This window comes from Pezoporus flaviventris, unplaced genomic scaffold, assembly GCF_033815535.1.
Source record: "Pezoporus flaviventris isolate CSIRO_AGI_PZ_B2104156 unplaced genomic scaffold, CSIRO_AGI_Pfla_v1 ptg000025l, whole genome shotgun sequence".
NCBI classification, from domain to species: Eukaryota; Metazoa; Chordata; class Aves; order Psittaciformes; family Psittacidae; genus Pezoporus; species Pezoporus flaviventris.
In genome coordinates, this window is record NW_026892573.1 from 19,269,442 (window position 1) to 19,292,065 (window position 22,624).

At 36.7% G+C, this 22,624-nt stretch overlaps 1 protein-coding gene across 1 annotated transcript in view; it reads right to left on the minus strand.

Annotated features, from left to right (window-relative positions):
* Positions 1-22,624, minus strand: part of DDX10 (DEAD-box helicase 10) — a 169,029-nt gene that overhangs the window by 134,272 nt on the left and 12,133 nt on the right. Inside the window, exons 7-11 of the mRNA XM_061457752.1 lie at positions 22,106-22,232; positions 21,782-21,944; positions 20,124-20,208; positions 7,456-7,557; positions 2,402-2,489 (exon numbers count right to left, since the gene is read on the minus strand). Coding sequence (XP_061313736.1) covers positions 2,402-2,489; positions 7,456-7,557; positions 20,124-20,208; positions 21,782-21,944; positions 22,106-22,232 — 565 coding nt within the window. The remainder of the gene's footprint in view (positions 1-2,401; positions 2,490-7,455; positions 7,558-20,123; positions 20,209-21,781; positions 21,945-22,105; positions 22,233-22,624) is intronic.

Genomic DNA, 22,624 nt, shown 5'->3' on the forward strand with positions numbered 1-22,624 from the left:
TTATTTGGTTTCTGTACATTCACTTCGAGCTCCTTTCAAAAATGCTGTCATCCCTCTTGGATTTTATTCAATTCTCCTAAGACTTGGTCACACTCTGCACACATACCTAGACAGCAGAGGGAGAACAAGTTTAGCCAACCTGAACTTTTTTCCTACTCTTCTATCAATTGCTGTTGTCCTCTGCTATTTTTGCTAGTTTGAAATCACTTTCAGAGTTTTTTGTAAATAACTGAACTTTACAAAAATGTTGTGTAAGTTAACTTACACCATTACAGAAGATGTTAAGGTTGGAGAACAGAAACATATAACAGCTCTATTACCATAGTAGCTAAAGGCCCCCAAAACCGCCTGAGATTATTGTACTAGAAATACATAAGGCAACAAGTAATATGCTCTTCTAGTTTTCTATATTTAAATTTGTTTACATATTTCTTGGATAATAGTTTTAAATATTAAAACCCATCCAATTCAATTTATGTGCTGTTTTGACAGAACTCAGAGTAACAGGGTATGACTGGAATCTCAGACACATCCCTCTGGGTGTAATGAAGATTTAACAGACAGACATCACCTCAGTGTCCTAGCACCCCTACACAGCAACATTCAAACTAGCAAGAAAAACACATTCTTTTTTAAACCAGTTTTCAGAACTGGATGAATTGATTAAATATTAAAGTTACAAGAAATGCCAAAGGGCAGCATCAGTCCATAAGAGAAACTGCAAAGTTTTCAAAGAAGCCCCAGTCTGATTCATCCTCTCTACAAGCAAAGGCAGAGGAACCATGTCCTACCAAATGAACCATGAAGTTTGTTGAAACAATTAGCAATCAAGTACTTACTTTCTTCTTTTTTCTTTTTTTTTTTAAACAAAGAAAAATATTCCTGAAGTGAATCAACAAGCTAAGAGGACGCATGCCCTCAACACAGTAAACTGCATCCTACTGGAACTTCTGTGTGTAGCTGTGCTGTCTGCTATCTGATCCATTCAGGTATTTATTTCTTACAAATGTCAAGAATTTGGCAGCTTGCAAGAGACAGGCTGAACAGCACAACATCCATGCCTTTGAGAAATCCAGCAACCCAGTTAAAGATCCAAGGCCAGAATTTTACTTGGATCATTTTTATTCTTTTATTCACTGATACATTAAGACTACTGGGGCACATTTGCCCAGTATGTCTGAACACTCATCATTAATTAAATCTTACTAAGGAGGAACACTTCTATAGTAAACCACTTGTCCATACATTAAGATTTTCAAAAACCGAATGTATATAAGTTTGTCTGTAAGATGACACAGCACTGCTACCCACAAATGAAAAACTGCAACAAAAATGGCTATTTTAAAGGAATTCAAAATTATTTTTTTTATCTGTAACACTGTCAGACAGCTCATGATTGATCTGATTCTTGTGCTACTTTGAAACTTTATCATTATCTTATTTGGCCCAATTCAGAATGGTATCTCTCTGCCTTTTAAGAGATCTTAAAAGGCCAGTGCCAGAAACAGAGGCTTGTTAGTGTTTTCATTCCAAGTAAGATGATGCTGACTTCCTTCTACTCACATCCTCCCCCAGCCAGATGCTCTGTCACTTCTGATACAAATTTGTGTAACTGCAACTTCCTGTGGCAGTTACAATTGACTATAATATGCCCCCAGTACATCTGTCCTGTGCAACTTTTGGATGAAGCATTCCACATGCTAGAAGTAGTTCTTTGTTCACTACAGAAACCTGGGATACCTAAACATCAAAAAGTACCCCCTCCCTTGATCTGCCAGCAACGCTGTGCCTAATGTCACCCAGAATGTAGTCGGCCTTCTTTGCTGCAAAGGCACATTGCTGGCTCAGATTTACCCTATTGTCCATTAGGACAACCTGACGCCCCAGGTCCCCTTCTGCAAAGTTCTTTTCCAACCATTTGGTCACAGCCTGTACTGGTGTATGGGGTTCCTCCTCCCCAGGTTCCGGTCTCAAATAGCTGGGAAAGACTCAAACAAAACATTAAAACCCCCTCCAACAGCTGAGAAGCACTGAACGCTAAATTGAAAATTACTTTCATATCCAAGACTCTAAAATAAATATGTCCTCAAGTATTTGCCTCAATTTGGGCTCGACAGCAGTAGGTCAGCTGGCTCTTCAGACATCAGTGTCATGAGCCCATGTTGAGCCTATGTCAACTTAAACAGGCTAGACAGGCATACTTACACCAACTGCTAATACACAGAATCATAGATTCATGATTACTGTTTCTACAGATGCCATTGTTTAAAAGTTAAAAAGTCAGAAAAATTCAGCAGCTGCAAGCACTATTTCTAGGGCATACCTGAGCAGGTCAGTTACGCCAACAGCAGTTCAATTTAACTAGCATACCTCAAGAGCTAGAGTGCAGCAGATAACTTACCCTTTGAGCTCTCTCTTTTAACTCCTGATCTTGAGCTAAGAAAGCTTGCATTCTCTTTTGGATGTCTGTAAGTTTTTCAGGATTAATTCTAATTAAAAAAAAAGAAGAAGAAGAAGAAGAAGAAGAAAAAAATTAGCTTTTATTATTAGACCATGCAAAAAATAAGCACCTATTAAGTTTTCAGGAGTATTTTCATGTCTTCTGCACTGCTTTAATACCCATTAGTTATTACCACTCTGAAACAGCTTAGAATGGAACTGTATTAAAGATGAAGCATACACTCCTCAAACAATTAATACATAAAAGACAAATGGAAGCTCAAACTTTTTACCCAAAGACAGTTTTCAGTGAAGCCACAATCAGCGGTACTTCCTGAATTTATAAAAACACTGAGAAAAAAAAATAAATAGAAAAAACCATAATGAATTACAGTGCTACCTTATACTGAAATAGTCTTCATAACAAAATTCACAGCATTTTTGACAAGCTTAAATAAGATCCACTGCCCTGAGAATGCTGAAATTTAGGTACTTCTTTCTTACAGCCAGATGAGCAAAAATAAAGCACACTGAGATTAAACAAATTTAAGAGCTCCTCAAGATATTAATCAAGCGAATAAAGAAGAGTAACTATTACAGAAAATGCCATTAAACCTACTAGGAAGGTATACAATTCCTCTTCCAGACTCTGGATTTTTACACTTACACCCATGATACCTACACTAATCCAGGTTTATTTGCCCATATCTTTTCTTATCTACTTCTGGTTTTGATCTGCTAGTACCACTCAAGTATATCAGATAAACTACCAAACATCATAGGAGGTTAGTCCTCAAGCAGAGGTCAAAGAGACGCACAGATTTCTCAATCTGGTCCTTGCTCCTGTGTGCCATGTTATCCTGCACTGTACAACAAAACACAGACTTTACCGAAGGAAGTCAAGAAAAAAAACCCAAACAAAATCATGTCTCTTCACATAGCAATAAGTCACTCTAAAAAACCATAACCAATTAAAATACAAGGTAAGAAACATTTTATAGTTATTTTTGTAATATAGGACATTATGATCATCTATTACTCTTACTAAATATGAAAGCAGCAATTACGCAAGGGGTTGGAGGGTATTACTTTAATTTTTAAAGACATGAAACTCCCTCACCATTTCAATTTCTTATCTCTGCCAGATATAGGTAGTGGAAAACTGTAGTGAGCACAAGAGCTATGTGGCTACAGTTTTAGTGAAAGATCAAAAAGCCGAGTTCCAGTTTCAAGCCAGCACATAATTTGCTCTGAAAGTGTAAAGACTTAAGAAAACAAAAAGAAAGAGGCATAAAAAATTCAGTGGGGAACAAACTGACCAAGTCTTTGAAATGCAAAGGATGGAATGCACACAAGACACCAAAGATGGAAAAAGTAAATAGAAGGCTCTTCTAGATTTTAGTCTACAAAACAAGACTGAGAAGTTGACAAAATATTTATGATTCTAACAAAGGAAAAAGGTACAAATACAAAGTATACAACCTCACTGCAGAGGAAAGACAGCAGGAAGAGTAAAAAGGCTGGCTAGATGAAATCAAAATGTTTACAATGATCTGAAACTCAAGAAGAAAGCTTAAAGTAGGACTGAAGAAAAGTATAAAAACAGCACAAATACTAAGAGGACGAATACTAAGAGGAAAGGGACTCTTCATCAGGAAATCAGGGACTGTAGTGATAGGACAAGGGACAATGGGTTCAAACTTTAACAAGGGAGATTAAGGTTGGACATAAGGACAAAATTCTTTACTATGAGGGTGGTGAGACACTGGAACAGGTTGCCCAAAGAAGTTCTGGATGCTCCATCCCTGGCAGTAATCAAGGCCAGTTTGAATGGGGCCTTGAGCAACCTGGTGCACTGGGAGGTGTCCTGCCATGGCAGAGGGGGTGAAACCAGATGATCTTAAGGTCCTTTCCCACCCAAACCATTCTATGATTACATACATGGGACTATTTGGAGAGACAAACCTAAAAGCTAAACACTTCAATGAATTACCGTAACTTATAAGCTTGCCTAACAGCTAAGAACCAGTAAGCTAGAACCAGCTATGCAAAGACTATAAGGGGATTTTATGATATTGACAGTCCTTTTAACTAGGCTGTTTATTTCTTTTCTTACTTTGTGAGCACAGATCTCAAAGATAACCCCTTCGGAAGCAGCTTTTATCGTGTTACTCAAAACTGAATGCAATTAAGTAGTCTCAAGGTATGATTAAAAATAATTTCAGTTTACAGCTTGCATCAAAATCTTTGAAGTTATAGACTCCTTACAAGTATGTACATAATAGTTTATCATTTCAGAGTAATTTTTTGCTATATTAGAATGCTTTAAAATACAGTATTTGTTACTGCATACTTGCATTTTCCCTTGCTCTGTTTGAACAATGAAAAAGAGATACATTGTTAAAAGCTGTGAATTGACAGCCTGTGCTGATTAGAAAAGAATGGGATACTAACAAGCTCCACAGGGAGCTTATATTTAAAATTCAAAATTAAGGAAAGAGCCCAAACACTAGCCTTTGGAATAGGTGCTCTGGAAAAGCAAAAAAGTTCTTCCCCTCTCTCCTGTCAAGTTATGGATCTATTTTAAAAACTTTGTCTAAATGAAATAAAAGTGCTGTTTGCAATTCAGAAAATACAAAACAAGGAAAGTGACAGAAGACTGGTTCTTGTGATTCTTACACAAAATAATAGGCTAACTAGAACAGCAAAACACACACTTTGACAGTGATGTTTTAGAAACGTAAAACCTTCAGAATGAATTTCAAAAGCCTGCAGAGTTAAACCCTGTTGGCAGTAAGCAATGCTCATTACCTTCTAACATGTGAGTTAGGCTGTAAGACTCGAAATTCTTGAGAATCTAATATTACATGAATATGCACAAACCAGACCAGAAGACTTGAACAGAAGACCCAGAACATGATCCATGGGTTGATGCAACTTCTTCATTAATTTATCAACTGATAAAACATGCCATGGTTGTATTAATTGGGAAAGTGGCTAGAAGTAAACAACCCAAGCAAATCTGTGGTTAAAACTTTTGACGATGAAACTGGTTTGCAATCCAGAAGTAATTACAAGGAATTATTTATATTTTTTTTAAGGATTTTAGTTAGCCTCTTATTAGAATGATGCTAAAACCATTTAAGCCTTATCCACACTAGGCAGACAATTCTATGTAAAGAATTCCTCTTCATGATGATGTTACAAATACTAATAATGTATGTTTTGCACATTAAAAAACTGGATCTTGGGGCAGGTTTTTCAAATCTATTATCAATCAAAAGCCCTGACCTTGCTTATAATGACTCCAGTTCAGAATGTTACTTGAATGTTTTTATTATGGGCATATGTCTTAGTATCTTGGCAAAAGAATGAATTTTTGGGGTGATAGTCTAAGAAAAAAAAAAAAAAAAGAGGGAAAAAAAAAAAAGCAACCAGAGAGTTTTCCATCAGATTAGCAAGAATGTGTTAAGAGATGCAGCCATGGATGTCTGGAGAAACACATCTAACTTGTATTATAAACAGAAGATGCATTTACTGGGAGGGAAATGAAATATTTGCCTTATTAAAATTGAATTGTTATTCTGGTACAAAAATACTGATTTGGATTTACATGGGTAAATACAAGCTAAAAAGGCTTTTTTACCATTTTCTGTCATAAGCTGTTCAAACAATTAACTGCGTTACTCAAGAATTTAAGAGCTTAGGTGAAATATTTATAATGTGCATGAGATCAGATGTTTATTCAAATAAATTATTTTAATAAATATTTTAAGAAGGAAAAAGATGAAGTTTGGAAAAAGAGACAATTTGCTTAGGCTGTGGTGGTTATACAACAGATCCTTTTAAGGCACTACAATGCTTACAAGAAAATAAAGTATCTTATTTTAATTCAGTTTCTTTAATTCATTTCTTTACTGATATTGTCCACATTCAGTTGGGGGGTTTTCTGGTTGGTTTTTGTTGTTGTTGTTGTTGTTTTCTGTTGCTTGGGCTTTTTTTAACAGCAATGTCAAAAGAAAGCACTAAGCACAATTAAGACTTCTGGTAGTTCTTTGACTCCATTTTCACTGTTTCAGAAAGAGTTGTCTCATGTTTGAAGTTCACACATGTTCTAAACCAAACTGATAACATACATTTGACCAGAAAAGGTGTATTTACTTCACTAACTACTATATATATAGTTTGCTACATAGGACTCATAAGTGCAGTTCACAAGTGTCTCTGAAATGGCGTATCCTATACATCAAAAATACTTGAAAAAGTAAAACTAAACCTTAAATCTAAACCTTTTTAATTAGGTTTAGTACAGCCTTTTGTACAGATAGCACTGGCATCTACAGGTATCCATCGGAATACTCTCTCTAGTAAGTAAAATGACCATTTAGCCACATCTTTTATTTCCTGCTCTTTAACTGATTCAGAAAGATCATGACAAATTACAGGAATAGTATAGAACTAAGGAAAAAACAGGTAAGAGACACAAGAATAGTAACAAGCATAAGAAATATACAAGGACAGATTAAAGAAACTGTAATTGTTTAATCTGCAAAGAGAAAGAGGTAGCATGATAATGTTCAATTACATAAAAAATAGTTGAAAAGAGTAAGAGAATAAATCATTTCCCATATATTCTTGGCACAGGACAAAGGAAGTATTTCACTTAAATTACTTCCAAGGCTTATCAGACACTTGAAGAAAAGACGTTAATGGTAGGAACTGCTGCGTATAGATGAGATCACTTCAGGAAACTGTGAACACATTAATTGGCAAGTTAGAAAAGCATCTGATAAGAATGACTTGTGCAGCTCATCCTGCCTTTGAGAAAGGGATGGAATAGGTGGTAATCTCTGAAGTTCTTTTCCTTCTACAACACTACCAAAACAAAATGATCCCCCTTATTTGTCCAGCTCCAGGCAACTCAAGCATTTTATTCCACCACAGTTTTTGTATGTGCATCACACAATATTCCTGTAGACAGAAAGCTGAATAACAAACAGACCATTAATCACTTACTTGATTTCACTGACGGGTACTTTCTTCTGTGCCAACTGTTCCACCATACCCTTTTCTTCTGAGGGAAGCAATACTAACAAAGCTTCACCACCTTCTTTGTACCTGGTGAGGGGAATAAAAGAGAGACCTCAAGCAAACATGCAAACAACACAACTTCTGTTAATGTTTTCAATATCCAAGAATTTATATTTGCTTCCTTAGAAGCATCCCAAAGAGGCAAAAATCCTCACTTCACAAAACAAAAAGAAGAGGTAAACCAGTTAAGTGACTTGATAATATCTCCACCTGAGCTTATTTCAAAATACATCTAGAGCTCTACACATCTGGGTCTAAGACACGGATTCAGATTAGTGGATCTTTTCTTCCTTACGAGAAATGTTAGTGGCAATCAAATGGCACTTGACCAAAGCTTACAATACTACATCAGGCTACTTGAATTCACCCTCTAGCAACAGGCAAATCTTAACACTTAGTAACAATTGAGTCTCCTCTGCATATCCTACCAGCAAAGAAAGTAAAAGCTAGGAAAGGGTAAGTGTCTTCACCCCAAACAACTACTTGCATATTCAATAGAGGCTACTCTTTCAACAGGTCACAAGGGCATCACTGAAAGAAAGGCATAAAACCAGGAGTTCTTTCATTTACAAAAGCAGTATTTAGGTGCAGAAGATATAATCAGACCAATCCTGTAAGAACAGTATCTCAATCTAGTATTCACTCCTCAGCGCACTTAACAGCCACGTCAAATATAGCCGAAGTTGGTAATTACTCAAGATACAGGGTAAAGCAACGTCCTGTCCTTTCTTTGTGTAAGAAAATTACAGGTCCTACTTTTAGCAATTTAATGAGATTCATGGAGTAAAAAAAAGACCCAACAGCATCAATAAACAAACAAGACAGTGGGTTTAAGTCCTACTGCAGAAGCAGTAATGATCAGTTAGCATGTACGCATTATCTAGGCCCTTACCTATCATAACACAGATATTGTTTCCTCATTTACATTTACAAACAGTTCTTAAGAGTACAGATTGGTAGGAAAATAATACATGAAGTCCTCCATTACACTAAAAAGAAACAATACCACAGAATTTCAGAAAGATGACAAAACTGGACAGAATCCAGCTCACAACCAACAGATGAGAGCAATGGGTGGGAGAGAGCAAATTAAGAGACTTATAAATTACTATGTAAAGCAGCTCTAGACTGAAAAGAGATAGGGGGAAGTTCCCAAGCAGCAGCAGATTGTAAGCCTATACGTACACTTCTATGACTAAGTGCTCCACTTATTTGAAACAGAAAATTCTCTTTGTATTTTTTTTTCCAATTTTTCAATTTTAATTATTTTTCAAGCTGGTAAAACTTTCCATCCATCCTCAGCATATCTGGTTTGTCCTTTCTGTCTTCCTATAAGGAAAGTTAATGGTTTCTTTTATCTTTATTCCACTCTATTGCTATTTTACAGATCTTCAGCTTCTGTTAGTCCATCACACATTCCCTTGTTGGGTCTTTACTCCAATTGCATTCGCTCTTCTCCATCAAGAGAACCATTAAGGAAATGATACTACACCAAAGATATGAACTGGCAGCAGAAGAGTGGGAGTTACTAGTTTTTCTTTGATATCACAGAGAGCAAGGCTATGCCAGGATAGGTCACATAACTTTCCAATAAAAGCTCAGGAATGACAGAATGAAACACCAGTTCAGTCTGTGCATAGAAAAGGGAACGTTAAGTGCTATTTAAGGAAGTCTTAGAGTCAAGACTCTTTGGCTGAAGAGAGGTTTTCAACTGAAGGCCGGAGAACACAGAAGGGCATTCTCAGGCACACCAAACACAAACCATACCATTATATGATGAAAGTCATTTCAGCTGGAATACAGGAAGCTCATATTTCTCCAAGCATAAATAGCTCTCACTTGGCAAAAAACAGTACTGCAGAACTGTTTGAAAACTATAAACATTATCTGTCACAGCATAGTAAGCAATGCAAATAGCAACAAAATCTGCAGTTAAAACACTCTGACAGCTTTTATTACAGCTCTCTGCTTACATTTGATGATTTGAAATATCACAACAAAATGCTCTTGGATGCTTCCCCGCACACCTCCCAGTGCTATACATGATGAGTTTATTGACTGAATTTTAACGATAATTTTAAAAATTTTAGTAAGTGTTTCCATCATGGGATTTTAACATTTACATTCCAGACTTTCAGATTTTACACAGAAATCACACTGATACCACACAGGATATGCCTCTGCCACACACCAACACTGCGTAAGTTTACTGATTATATATGGTTTGGTAAGAGTACCATAGAAATGGTAAGACATTTGGACTTTGCCTGAACAATACTGCTTTAGGGATGTGGGTGACAGAGAGATACTGTATAAAAACTGTAACTATTTTAATCCATTTCATTAGCAGACCTAAAGTTTCTTAATGCAGAAATACCAGCTTCCACGATCTTTCTAAAAAAATGAGTTCTAAAGAAACCCATATATAAGTTTGGTTTAAGACAACTTTTTGTCTTTACCAACAGCATAGGAGGCCATTAAGTCACTGCTGACCACACATCCCATGAATGTTTGCACCCTTCACATAATAATTAAGATTGGGCATGACTTGCTTACATAGACCGAGTATACCTTCTAAGAAAGCTCTATGTATTTTAATCCAGCCATACTCTAGATGATACTTCCAAGAAGTGGGTGCCTGTCAGACACTGCCACTTGCACAAGCAATGAAATCCTGGAGAGCCACAGAACCTTAGACGACTTTGCATTTTACGGCAAAAATTGATGATCACAGTTTCAAGGCAGCTAATTATTCATCAAAAGAACCTGAGGTCTCAGAACACTGCTGGAAAGAAGGATGAAAATATTCTCTTTAATCTACCCAAAGCCTGTATCATACAGGAAGACAGAGATAATGCTGTTAATACCAGTCTCTCACCGATTTAAGAGTATGGAGTAACACACAGCTCTGTTCTTCTCTTCAAAACAGAAGATATGAAAGGAATGGATTTCCTAAAAGAGTAACATGAATGTTCCAATACCTGGAAAGAATGTCTGTTTAGTGTCTTAATAAAAATCCTCCTCATTTGTCAAGATGACAAAAAAGTCTTGATCATACTATATAAACACCTACAAAGGATGTTTTTGCAGATTCTTTTAGTCAAAGGCATGAAGTGATTTGTGCTGTTTTGTAGCTTCTGGCATTTCTTACCCTGGGGTGCTTGACTTGGCATTCTTAAATTGTTGCTTTATTATATTTATTTTATTCAGTGTGCAACATGCTATGAAAGAACACTGTATTACAAATCATGGAAGAAATATCCATTAAGGGCCAGAGAGTGAAGATATCCTCTCTTGCAAGCCACAAAACCAAACTCAGGAATGATACAGTACAGGAAGTATCATTCTACGTTAGTTTTACTTTGATAGCTTTTCCTCAGTACCCATGAGATCACACTTAAAATAGGATGCAAGATAAAGATAAACCTCCAACCTGACCCTTGAAAGGTGTTCCCATGTGTTATAAGTGCTAAACACATTAAATGTCAAGTCAAGTATTTTTTCAGAAAGTACAAATTCAGAAGATGCAATTCTGAAGGCACATTCCACAGATGATCCAGAAAAAGAAAATAAGCATTAAACTTTCTATCTATAGACAACAACTAATTCCATGTTTACATTGTCTTGCAAAGTCTTTATAAAGCGGAAATAGTACTAGAGCCAAGCAAAGAAACAATTACATTAAAATAAACAAAGACACAGAGGTTTCCAAACACCTATACTTTTTCATATTTTGGCAACTACTAAGGAAAACAAAAAGCAACCCTAAAAATTTGTAAGATCTGATGCCTTCAGAAATTCAAAGGGACTGAAAGACATCTGGTAATCACTGATGCAGTGTAATCTTTTTCCTTGCCTACTTTGGAAACATTCGCCCTTTTACATGCCAGTATTTTAAATGTACTTGAAGTTAAGGAGTAACAGTCTTTGCCCATTTTTATATTGTGCAATTTATTTAATTAAACCAGACACTTTAATATTAATGCTGCTCCTTAGGGCTAAATATGAAAATGAAATCATTATGGAATTGAGAAGGCTGAAAACCAAACCATCTTAAGTACCATCTGGGATGGTTTCTGTCTTTCCCAGTGGACAGATTTTGCAAAGACAGCAAAATATGAACCCATAAAAAGGGAGTTTTACTTGGATAGAGTATTATCGTATTTTTCAAAAAAAAGAACAACCTAGTAATGTGGTAGTAAGAAAATTATGGTTTTAAAGATAACCTCAAAAAGAGGCTGCAGTGGAAATTTCAGTTTTCCAAAATGTTTTCGCTCTGTCTTTCGTATCAAAAGCTTCTATACTGGCAAACTTACAAAACTGGCAGAAACAGTAAAGAACACTTAGATCTTGTTTCTATCACAATGCCTAAAACATCAGAGAAAAGAGCAACTCTCAGTATTCTAAGTATTTAGCTCTCCACTAAAGCCAACAAAAGAACACTTATAGTAGACAGATAAAATCTTAAAACCTTTATGGATGAAGAGTCAACCTCAGCTAGTGAAATTCTTCAGGAGGACTACTTCTGCAGATGAGATGACATTAGGAGAAGTTCTCCCCACTCTCGCTCACTGCAGCCTTCAAGTTGTCCATCATCACTAAACTCATGTATCTGTCCTAAGAGGCTAATTCACTCTGGAGACTTATTATTCACTACATCTGCACCTCAACTGTGCTGGAGAACAGTAAATTAAAAACCTCAAAGTAATCAAACTTTCTTGCATGTGTAGTAATTGATGATATTACTCATCTTGTCATCTCCTCAAGGTGATCAAGAAACCAGAGCAGGCACACATCTTTGCATTGTTAATTTGATAGTCTCTCAGGATATCAGATACAACTCATTCTAATTCTATGGAAAAATGCATCTTGCTTGCAGAAAATCTTTCAGGGAAAAAACAAAACTAAAGCAAAAATAAAAAAAAAATAAACAGATGATAAAAAAAGAAAAAAAAAAAAACACCAAACCAGTGCATACTTCCAGTTCTTATTTTCTAGTGTCTGTTGGTTTCAATACTTATCAGAAAGGCAAGTAACTTCTCTGCAACTCAATCTTTACTTAGAATCATAGAATCAACCAGGTTAGAAAAGACCTTTAAGATCATCAAGGCCAACCTATACCCCAGCACTGCCATGTCCACCACTAAATCATGTCAATAAAGACCTTATCTACATGGTTGTGGAACACTTTCAGTGACAGTGATTCCACCACTTCCCTGGGCAGCCTGTTCCAATGCCTGACCACCATCTCTGCGAAGAAATGTTTTCTAATATCCAGTCTAAACCTTCCCTGGAACAATATGAGGCAATTTCCTCTCATGCCACCACCTGGGAGAAGAGACCAGACACTTCCTCACTACATCCTCCTTTCAGGAAGTTGTAGGGAGCAATAAAGCCCACCCCTGAGCCTCCTTTTCTCCAGGATGCACAACCCCAGTTCCTCCAGCTGCTTCTCATGAGACATATTCTCCAGACCTTCACCAGCTTCATTCCTCTTCTCTGGACCCACTCCAGCACCTCAATGTCTTTCATGCCATGAGGAGCCCAGAACTAAACACAGGATTCAAGGTGCAGCCTCGCAAGTGCCAAGTACAGGGCACTGCCCTAATCCTGCTGGACATACTATGGTTGATACAGGCCAGGATGCTGTTGGCCTTCTTGGCTGCCTGTGCACAAGCTGTCTCATGTTCAGATGCTGTTCACCAACGTCCCCAGGTCCTTTTCCATTAAGCAGCTTTTCCAGCCACTCTTCCCCAAGTCTGTAGCATTGCATGGGACTGTTGTGACTCAAGTGCAGGACATGGAACTTTGCCTTCCTGAACTTCATACCATAGGTTGCTGTCCAGACCCCTCTGCTGACAGGCCTGTAGTTTCCAGGGTCTTCCTTCCTGCCCTTTTTATAGATAGACTGGCCAACCTCCAATCTTCAGGGACCTGCCCACTAGACCAGAATTGCTGATAAATGGAGAGTGGCTTACTTAGAAGCAATGAAGCTGTGACAAATCATTAGCACTTTAAAGCAAAGGGTAGCAATGATATATTTACACTGACTGCAGATGAGAAAAAGGATGCCTACAAACAAAGGCAAGCACCAAAGGCTGGACAAGAACAAAAAGTAAAAAATTATTTAGGACAATGTGGTAGTGGCTAAATAGAAGCAGAGAAAAATAGTTTAAAATGTAAAGAACCCCATTTCCCTAACAGAGAAACACAGAGTTGCCAACTAATTCCATACACAAAATCACACATGCATAAAAAAAACAAACAAGCAACAAAAACAAAGAAAAAACACTAAAATCAAGAGGATCATTTATTCACCAAGACAGAATCTATCTTAAACTTCTGCAATAAGATCACTCTGAACTGAGAGCTGGAATGGTGCATGAAGAAACTAATAGCATGGTGACGATTCAGCGAGGACAGGACAAGAAAAAATGCTTTTCATGCAGGCCAAACAGACATCCAATTTTTGCTAATCTTCACCTGTCTTAACCTACCCGTGATCAGATCCAGTCAAAGGCTGCACATACCCCTCACTGATACTATTATAGCAAACAATATTACCATTATCAAAAAAGGCAATAGATGAAAACATAGCATGGTTATTAATCAACTCCACCTTGCCATGCAGCTAGAGTTGAGCTTGTTCTAACTACATTCAGAGTAATTTTACATCCTTACCGCAACCATCATAACATACAGTGCAGTCAAATGCACTGTATTTGTCAGTGACACACGAGTCACAGTGATACCAGAATAAAATAGGAATGTAAACCATCTGATTGATGGTCATCAGGCACCAGTATTTGTTCTGCTGTAGGGCAGACATCCAGTACGGAACAAAAAAAAAAAAAGTTATGGGAAAGCAGTAGAGAGAACTATAAGGATACCCTGCATGGATATGCAGACCCTACCGGAAATGTTACACAGGTTGTCTTGAACATATGTATCGCAACATATTTCCCTAACATTTGTATTTCAGAAGATACAAGTTGATGCCAAATTTCAAGAGAGTTAAAGGCAGTATTTCTGCTTTGTTTGGCAAGAAAAAAATAATCTATTTTAAAAACTGGCAAAGGAGAAAATGGTATGATGAGATAATCGTAAAATTTGGAGACGGGTAGCAGATATAAAGATGCTTGCATTACAGTTTCCTGAACTGGGATTTCCCATTACAAAACAACTCAATATAAAGGAGGTGTTTCTGAAGATATTTACCATACATGAACATGCACTGAACCATAAGTATATACAAGTTTTATGCTTTGGAGGTCACACATCTTCTCCTGTACTCAAAAAAAAAAAAAAAAAAGTGGTTTGTTGCCTGGGGTTTTATTTTCATCTGTAACTTCATCAGGACTTTACCAAGTTGACTTTATTAAAGATCTAATTTTAGCCTAACTGGGCCAGGATGTATAGTATCAACATATGCTGTCATCTCATCTGTCAAAAGACAGAGAAGCAAGTAAGGTATCACTGCAGAACTTGTGAGCTTAAATCAAAGCCAATTCCTAAAATGTCTAGCATTCCAGGAGAATGTTGCTTCCAAACCAAGAAGCAACCTTCAGATACATTAGTATTGCAGAAACTCTCCACAGTAGATCCCTTCAGAGGAAGGAAATCAGGCACAGGGAAGACAAATCAATTTCTCAACTGTCTTGTTTCTCACCCAGATCAAATTTGTTAGACTTACCAGAAGTAACCAAATCCCCTTCATTCAGTCGTAACTGGATAAGTGTCCTTGTTTGCCAGGCAGACCTAGCCACAAGAAATAACAGGCAAGAATAGGCAGTGGCTCACCAACCTTATCATGCTAGTCTCAGAATAAAGTGAATTCAAAAGGCCCTGGGAGGTTGTCTGGTCCTCCAGCCTAGACTATAAGCAATCAATTTTCCTCAGCAGCTGTGTCCACTCTACTGCATTAAAATGTACGTGCTTATTTATTTCTTATTACAGCTTGCAGTATGGCTTCATGTCATCAGGTAATAACCTTAGCCACTTATTATTTCAGTGTATTGGAATATTCATACCATGCCATTATAAAGAGAATTCTAATGGATAACACAGTGCAGTGCAGTAAAACTGCAGCACCACAGACCACTGTCAGGAATGTAGCTAGCTTACAGAGTTTAATTTTAGAGAATTTAATAACGTGAATTGCAAGTTAAATATGTGGTGTCAACAATTTCTTGTGACCTCCACCAGCAGCTATTTTTACTTAATTTGAGTTAGGACGATGACTTGACTGAAATATAATATGAGATGATCCAAATATTGCATTTATTTTTAAAGAAGCATCAGTAAAAGCACTTCAGTGGGTCTTAAATATTAAAAATCAAACAAGAAGCTGTCATATTGAATGTACTGCTTATTCAGGACCCAAGACATGTATCTTTGGGATATACTTCCCAATGAAAAAGGAGAAAAGAAACATCATCAAGTTTCCATCATTGAAAAAAAATCCATTAAGCCCCTCACATTTTGAAACACTTTATTGCCACTTGCAAGGATTATTCTAAAGGCTCATTAGTCTCACTTTCACACATAGATTGTGCAATTGCTTAAATAGAGCCTCAATAAGCATGCTTCAAAGCACTCTTCATGACAGAGTAAGATCATTATATGACCTGCCCTTTTCACCTCTCCAAAATTTGATGTGTGTGTATTGCTCAGTATTCACAAGGCATCAAAAAAATCTATAGATCTTTTAAGTCTTTATTCATACTTCTTGGCTCTAACCGTCACATCAGCCAGTACAAAGATGGTAGGCAAAACAGTACCTTGCTTTGGGAAGACAGAATTCTTTTTGTCTTCAGAGCATAATTATACCACAGGGAAAAAAGCACAAGTAGAGCTAGATGGAACATGCATGTCTGTATGAACACTGCATTTAAAAACAACAACAAAACTACAGCAGATTTCCAAACTCAGTTTAAGCATCTAAGAAACCTAACCAACTACTCTTGATTAAATACCATCAGAAGTCTGAGCCCGAGTCAGACCTAAATCCTATAAAGAAGTTCTGGACATACCACAAATGAAAACTACAGAGCAAAAATATTTATTCTGTTTAACCTTCTACTACCAGTGTTTAAAAAAATAAAGAAAAAAGGTAAAAACTAATACTCCTGACAGAAAACTCACTAAAATCAAGTACTAGTTTTCAATAGTCTCCTCTGAAGGGAAAGAAGAAAAAGCAGAAGGAGGAATGTAATGCTGAAAAAATATTAATTACTGAGACATGCCAGGATACAGGTACATCCAAAATACAAGATATTTATGCATGAATAGAAAGCCTAAATAGACTTTTCAGTGTCTTTTCTACTCCTCAATGCATTCATGACTGAAAGAAAAACATCCCTACATACATTTTTTTCATGCCATACAACTTACAAAACACATTTGGAAAAAAGCAAGTATCGATGTGCTTCAAAAATTATTATCTTCTGCTGTCCCCTAGTGGCACTGGAACTTGTTTCACAAAATTGATCAAAGAATATTTTTACCTGTAGGCTTCGTAGGCTACAGAACAGAAGGCATTGACAGAAATTAAAAATCAGAAGAAAATAGTTTTGAAGACAGCTGCTACAAGCAGGTCTTTTACTTTGAATTTATGAAATTAAAAAACCTAGGTAAACACTGTGATCCAGTATTTTAGATTACAGACTTTTCTAAGATATTGTGTGACAAAAATAGAACCAAAATACTTATGGGCTTAGCCATGACACTGTCAGCATTTTAGAAATTCTGTTAGTGAACTAGTTAAGACTTTTAATGAACACTTTAATAGCAGGTGGAAGAAAGAGCTTCCAACCGCTCCAACTGTAGCATATCTTTCAAGTTTAGAACAAAAAAAAGGAAAGAAACAACCTCAAGATGCCAATTCTGCTGTAAAGTAAAAGGATTTCTGGACAAATCCCAGATTTTCTTGATCTTACTTTACCATAAATCAAAAAATGCAGGAGTTGCAATTTCTGTTCTTTAGCAGGATAAAAATGTAATTGAAATGCTACTTAGGGAACATGGTGGTCTTATCCACATAAAAATCAACCAATTTGTTTCATCTTAGGTAAGGCTTTGAAAAACAGTAAACTCACAGAATCATAGAATAGTTAGGGTTGGAAAGGACCTTAAAATCATCTAGTTCCAACCCCCATCCACAATTATTAGTCAAAGTTTTTTCAGCCCCATCCACAAAATCATTTCTCTCTTAGCTTTCATATTTACTTTTGCATCACAAAATAATCTGCTTTCAGAAGTAAACAGTACTTGGAATCCCAGGTTTAATTTCAGTTTAACAGTCTCTTAATTAGCTGAGAGATTTAATTTAGCTTTCATTCTATGCAATTATACACTCTCATAAACCCATGAAAATTTGTCATTACCTCTAACCTCATTAATGAGGACTACTAAACTGCAGTTCAGTTCATTTTTATCTAGTTTCTGTAAGAAACACAAGCTTCTCACACTAACTGTAGCTATTGAAAAACAAGTTTCTTATTCAACACTTTTTAAAGAGTTCACCGAGAAGTACACTCTCAATTATCTACATTTAAAACTGCATTAGCATATTTACTTAGTGCACAGTATTTACTTACAACTATTTAATATCTCCTTTGTTGTATTTTCAAATATTTATTTCATGCTGTTAAGTTCACTAAACAAATCTCTTTCCAGGACTGCTTTACTTTGAGGACGAGTGAGCCTGTATGTTTCTCCAAAATGAAAGCCCAAGGTAGGTATGTTGATCTTTGTATCAGATTAAGAAACAGAGATTACCCATAAAGCTTTTCCTACAGAAGGAATTTGTTTTCAGTATCAGCCACCACCCTGCCAGTTCAAACAACTTGCTAGGATGTACTCCCAATTTCCTTAAGGTCTGGCTAGTGAGAAATTCACATAAAAGGAAATGTGAACAACAGCCCAGAGAAGAAAGGAGCAGGCAACCTGCACAGCCCATGGCTTACGGCACAGACCATCAGCCGCATTTTGTCTGAATCTGTCCCTCAAGCTATCACAGAAGGTTGTATTTAAGAAGCTGCTGAAGATGGACCCTTAAGATTGCAAGGCTAAATCCTCCTCAGAGTGACATTTTATTAAAAGCATTAGGGAAAAAGGGGGGTTATTCATCTTTATGTAACTGCTTCCCCTCTCTAAACCCACTTACAATACATCTTCTCAGTGTCTAATGAGAATCAGAAAAACGCCTGAGGATTGTAACTCCAGGGAGGTGCTTTAACCCAGCAACACAGCTCGGGAAGAGCCCAAGCCTCCAAGAAACTGCCAATTAAACAGTGCCAAATATATTGTTTTCCCTTCCATGATGACAATATGTCATAATGACACTATTACAAGTCTGTGTGGAAGCCACACAGATTTGGGAATAAACAAAAATAAGTAAGAAACCCCACAAACAAACACAAACCCCCAGAATTCTAACTAAGACTATATGCATTTCTATCAACTGGCACACATGAGATTATATTTAGATTTGAATTTAGCCAAATAGCTACACATAAAATTTGCTGGGTTTGTTAATAGGCAGGTTTGGTTTTTTTTTCCAAATGCACTTAAAAATTTATTATTTCTTTCTAATATAACAGATAAGAAAATAGAGAGCACAGAATAAAACAGGGCAGAAATGTTATTAATTACAATTAAAACATGGCTAGAATTTCCACATTCTGGAAGAGGGCTGGAAGGTACACACTCCCATAACAGTCACCAAAATTTAAAGCCATCTGATCCAGGAAGACAGATTTCAAAACCCTACAGTGCAGTGCTGATGTCCTACTCTAAGCAACTGCTCTCCTTAGATTTGACAACCACCTATACTGCACACCCTACTACAAACAAACTAAATTATGTACCAGACAGAATGCCAAGTCTTGCATTTCTTTCTTCAGATAATTGTGCAAGGGTTTTGATCTACTGAATTACATGCAGCTCCTATTTCTCTTAAAAAATCTGCTTCAGAGATCAAGAACCAGGTTTTTCAACAGTGTATCTGGGTAACTCCCTTCTATCATAAAGGCTTAACCACAAGCATTTTAACTAAAGCTATCCCAAAGAATGTAATTTTACAAACTACTCAGAAAATTAAAAATTTAACCTGTAATTAACATTGATTCCTTCCTTCCCAAGTTAATAAATACGGAAGATTTATTTCCATTCTTTTGAAGAGTCTTCAATGATACAACGAAATTGGATCCACTGTCTAAAGCCTAATTTATCTATAAAAGATGGTTGCAATACAAGCTTTTCCACTCACAGACATGCTCAACTCAGCCTTTGAGGTAATCCTGCCAAGTGCAAGAAGATTTTTGCTTCCTCACTATTAATCTTCCCTGATCAGATTAAACAACTAAGCGTACATTTTCTGGCTGCTGTAATGTGTCCCTGAAGCTTCACCAAGAAGTGATTACACCAAACCATTACTCTTATGTAATTAAAGGGTCTTCTGGTGATAACAGCCTGCCTTTCTTTCCAAATTATATCTTGACTTTTTTTTCAAATGAGTCTTCACCCAATTACCTGTCCCTACAGTGATAAAGTTTTAAACATTAAAATATTTATGAAAAGTGAAAACAAACCTGGCTGTTCTTCCTACTCTGTGGATGTACGTGTTTGCATCTTCTGGACAATCAAACTGAATAACCCAGTTCACTGCTGGAAAATCTGTGTAAAGAAAAAAAAAATCGGACAAAATTTAAGCTCACTATACTCAAAATCCTACTCAAGTGCATCATATTGTATTGAAGTATTAATTCCTGTAACAACCATCACTTAGACCAATTTACAAACATTGGGTGCAACCTCTGAAATGAAAATTAATTGCATGTATTAGCATATCATAAACAGTCATTCTCTTCAAAGAAAGCTAAAATTAATGCTGTCTTCATTTCCTAAATTATGACAGTGCACTGAATGGAACATAATTTCACACTTGACAAGAACAGACATGCTTTGTGTGACACATACGATGAAACACCATTACATTTAATAATTAAATAATAATATCTGACCCACTTTTCACCTACAGGATTATTATTCTACACCACTGGCTTAGATGTGGAGAAATAGCTCTACCTCAGCTGTCCACATACAAAAATAACATAGCCCCTCTCAAAGACAGAAGGGTATACTGAAGCCTCACAAACAAGTCAACATTGAATATGAAGGATATCATTAATAAGAATTTTCTACCTGCTGCACCTCACCCAGCAGCAGTGTGTTCTGCACTGAATTAAGTTTGTGTTACTTCCCAATCAAGACTGCAGCCATGCTGTAGTGCACTATTATACCTAAACTCTAAACCCAGATAACCACACCCACAATAGATCCTCACCAGTGAGATTTCAGCAGTGTAGAAAGTATGAGAAACAAGTTTCCATTTCTGCCTTCAGTTTCTAGAGCACCTTCCTTCCCCCCATAGATTACTGATGACAAAACCTTACATTTGGACAACAGGGTTTGCTATCTGAAAGGCGGCTGCATAGACTCCTGAAAACAGTCTTGTGTCATACCTCAGTGCCTCCAAGTACTAAGGAAAAAAAATTTAGAAAAGGAAGAAAAAAAAAAAAGTCCAAAGTATCCACTAAAAATATAAAGAACTAAATGAGAATTCAGCAGGTAATGACCAGAGGAAGAAACTCAAGCCAAAACAGGTCCTACAAATGCTCTTGCTTTTCCCCCTCATCTGTTTTTCCACCCCTTAAGAATACGTTCCTATAATGCCATTCACAGTTCAGACATTAAAATTTCTTCAGGTTTTCATTTGCACATACTGGTAGGTTAGTAATTTTTCATATCCTTTGGAAAAAACCCCAGGATACAGGCACATAAGAAATACTTAAAACTGCTGAAACCTTGCCTTACGGCATGTAGTGAGTAAATACATCACTATTAACATTTTCCCTTGTTCCAGATACTTGTCATGGAACATGGCTAGAACAACTAGATCATCTACAGACTTAATAGTTACCACTGACTATCTTACTAAAAGAAGTAATTTCAAGACTATGTAGGTCTTTTTTGACAAAAAAAAAGAAAAAATAAACACGAAGTGGGCCTCTTAGTAAAGAACTCTTAAGAAGCATGTCTCTGACAAGACGCCCTGATGAGCTCTTAAGCAAACTACTGCTTCATGTCTTACAAATCATGTTGGTCTTCAGAGCATAAAGTCTGATAAAAAATCTCAATAGAGTCAGATCATCACTTTGTGAAAGCCATTGCTTCTGTGGGTACATACCCAGACCACGAGCTGCAATATCTGTAGCAAAAAGTACTGCTGCTTTTTTCCGAACAAAACAAGTGTAGACTTCCATTCTCTTCATCTGCTGCTGCTTGCCATGGAGTGCCAGTACAGGAAGACCAGGCTGAAGCTTACAGAACACTCGGAATAGATACTGAACCTACCCAACAAACCAAGAAAAAATAAAATTTACCATGCAATGTTAAACTTATTAAGATCATACCCAGTATCTAGCAAATGACTTAACACATCAAATGAAATACATTTTTCTCCATCCTGGAGACCAGAGATGCTATGGAGGAAGGAGGGAAATAGCCATACCTCTTTACAGCTTGCAAAAAACACAATGCTCTTCTTTTTCAAGTGACTTCTCAGGAAGGAGTATAACATGTTTACTTTCTGCTGAAGTTCACAAACAACGTAGTTCTGATCCAAAGTTGCTGGGGTACTAAAAAAAAATAAATACATTCAGATATCGTTAGTTGCCAAAACATTCAAATGAGAAAGAAAGGAAGAGACTGTACAGCCATACAGTATCTACAGAGCTGCCTGACCTTTCTTTTATGTCAAAGGTGTCTGACAAATACCCAGAAAGAGGAGAAAAGAAAATGAGTCGGGATGGAAAATTCTCCCGCTTTGAGGAACAAGTCTTAGCAGCACCACTATAAAGCTACTCTTGAAAGAAAAATCAATTCCCTCACTAAAAGCCAAAGAGGAGGGGTGGACAGCTTTTGACATTACTTCTAAATTCATTTACTACTAGCAAGCCAAACTCCTTCCACAGCTAAGCAGCAACATTCAGATTGCCTTGACTTAAAATGCAGTTTTGTCTATTAGTCC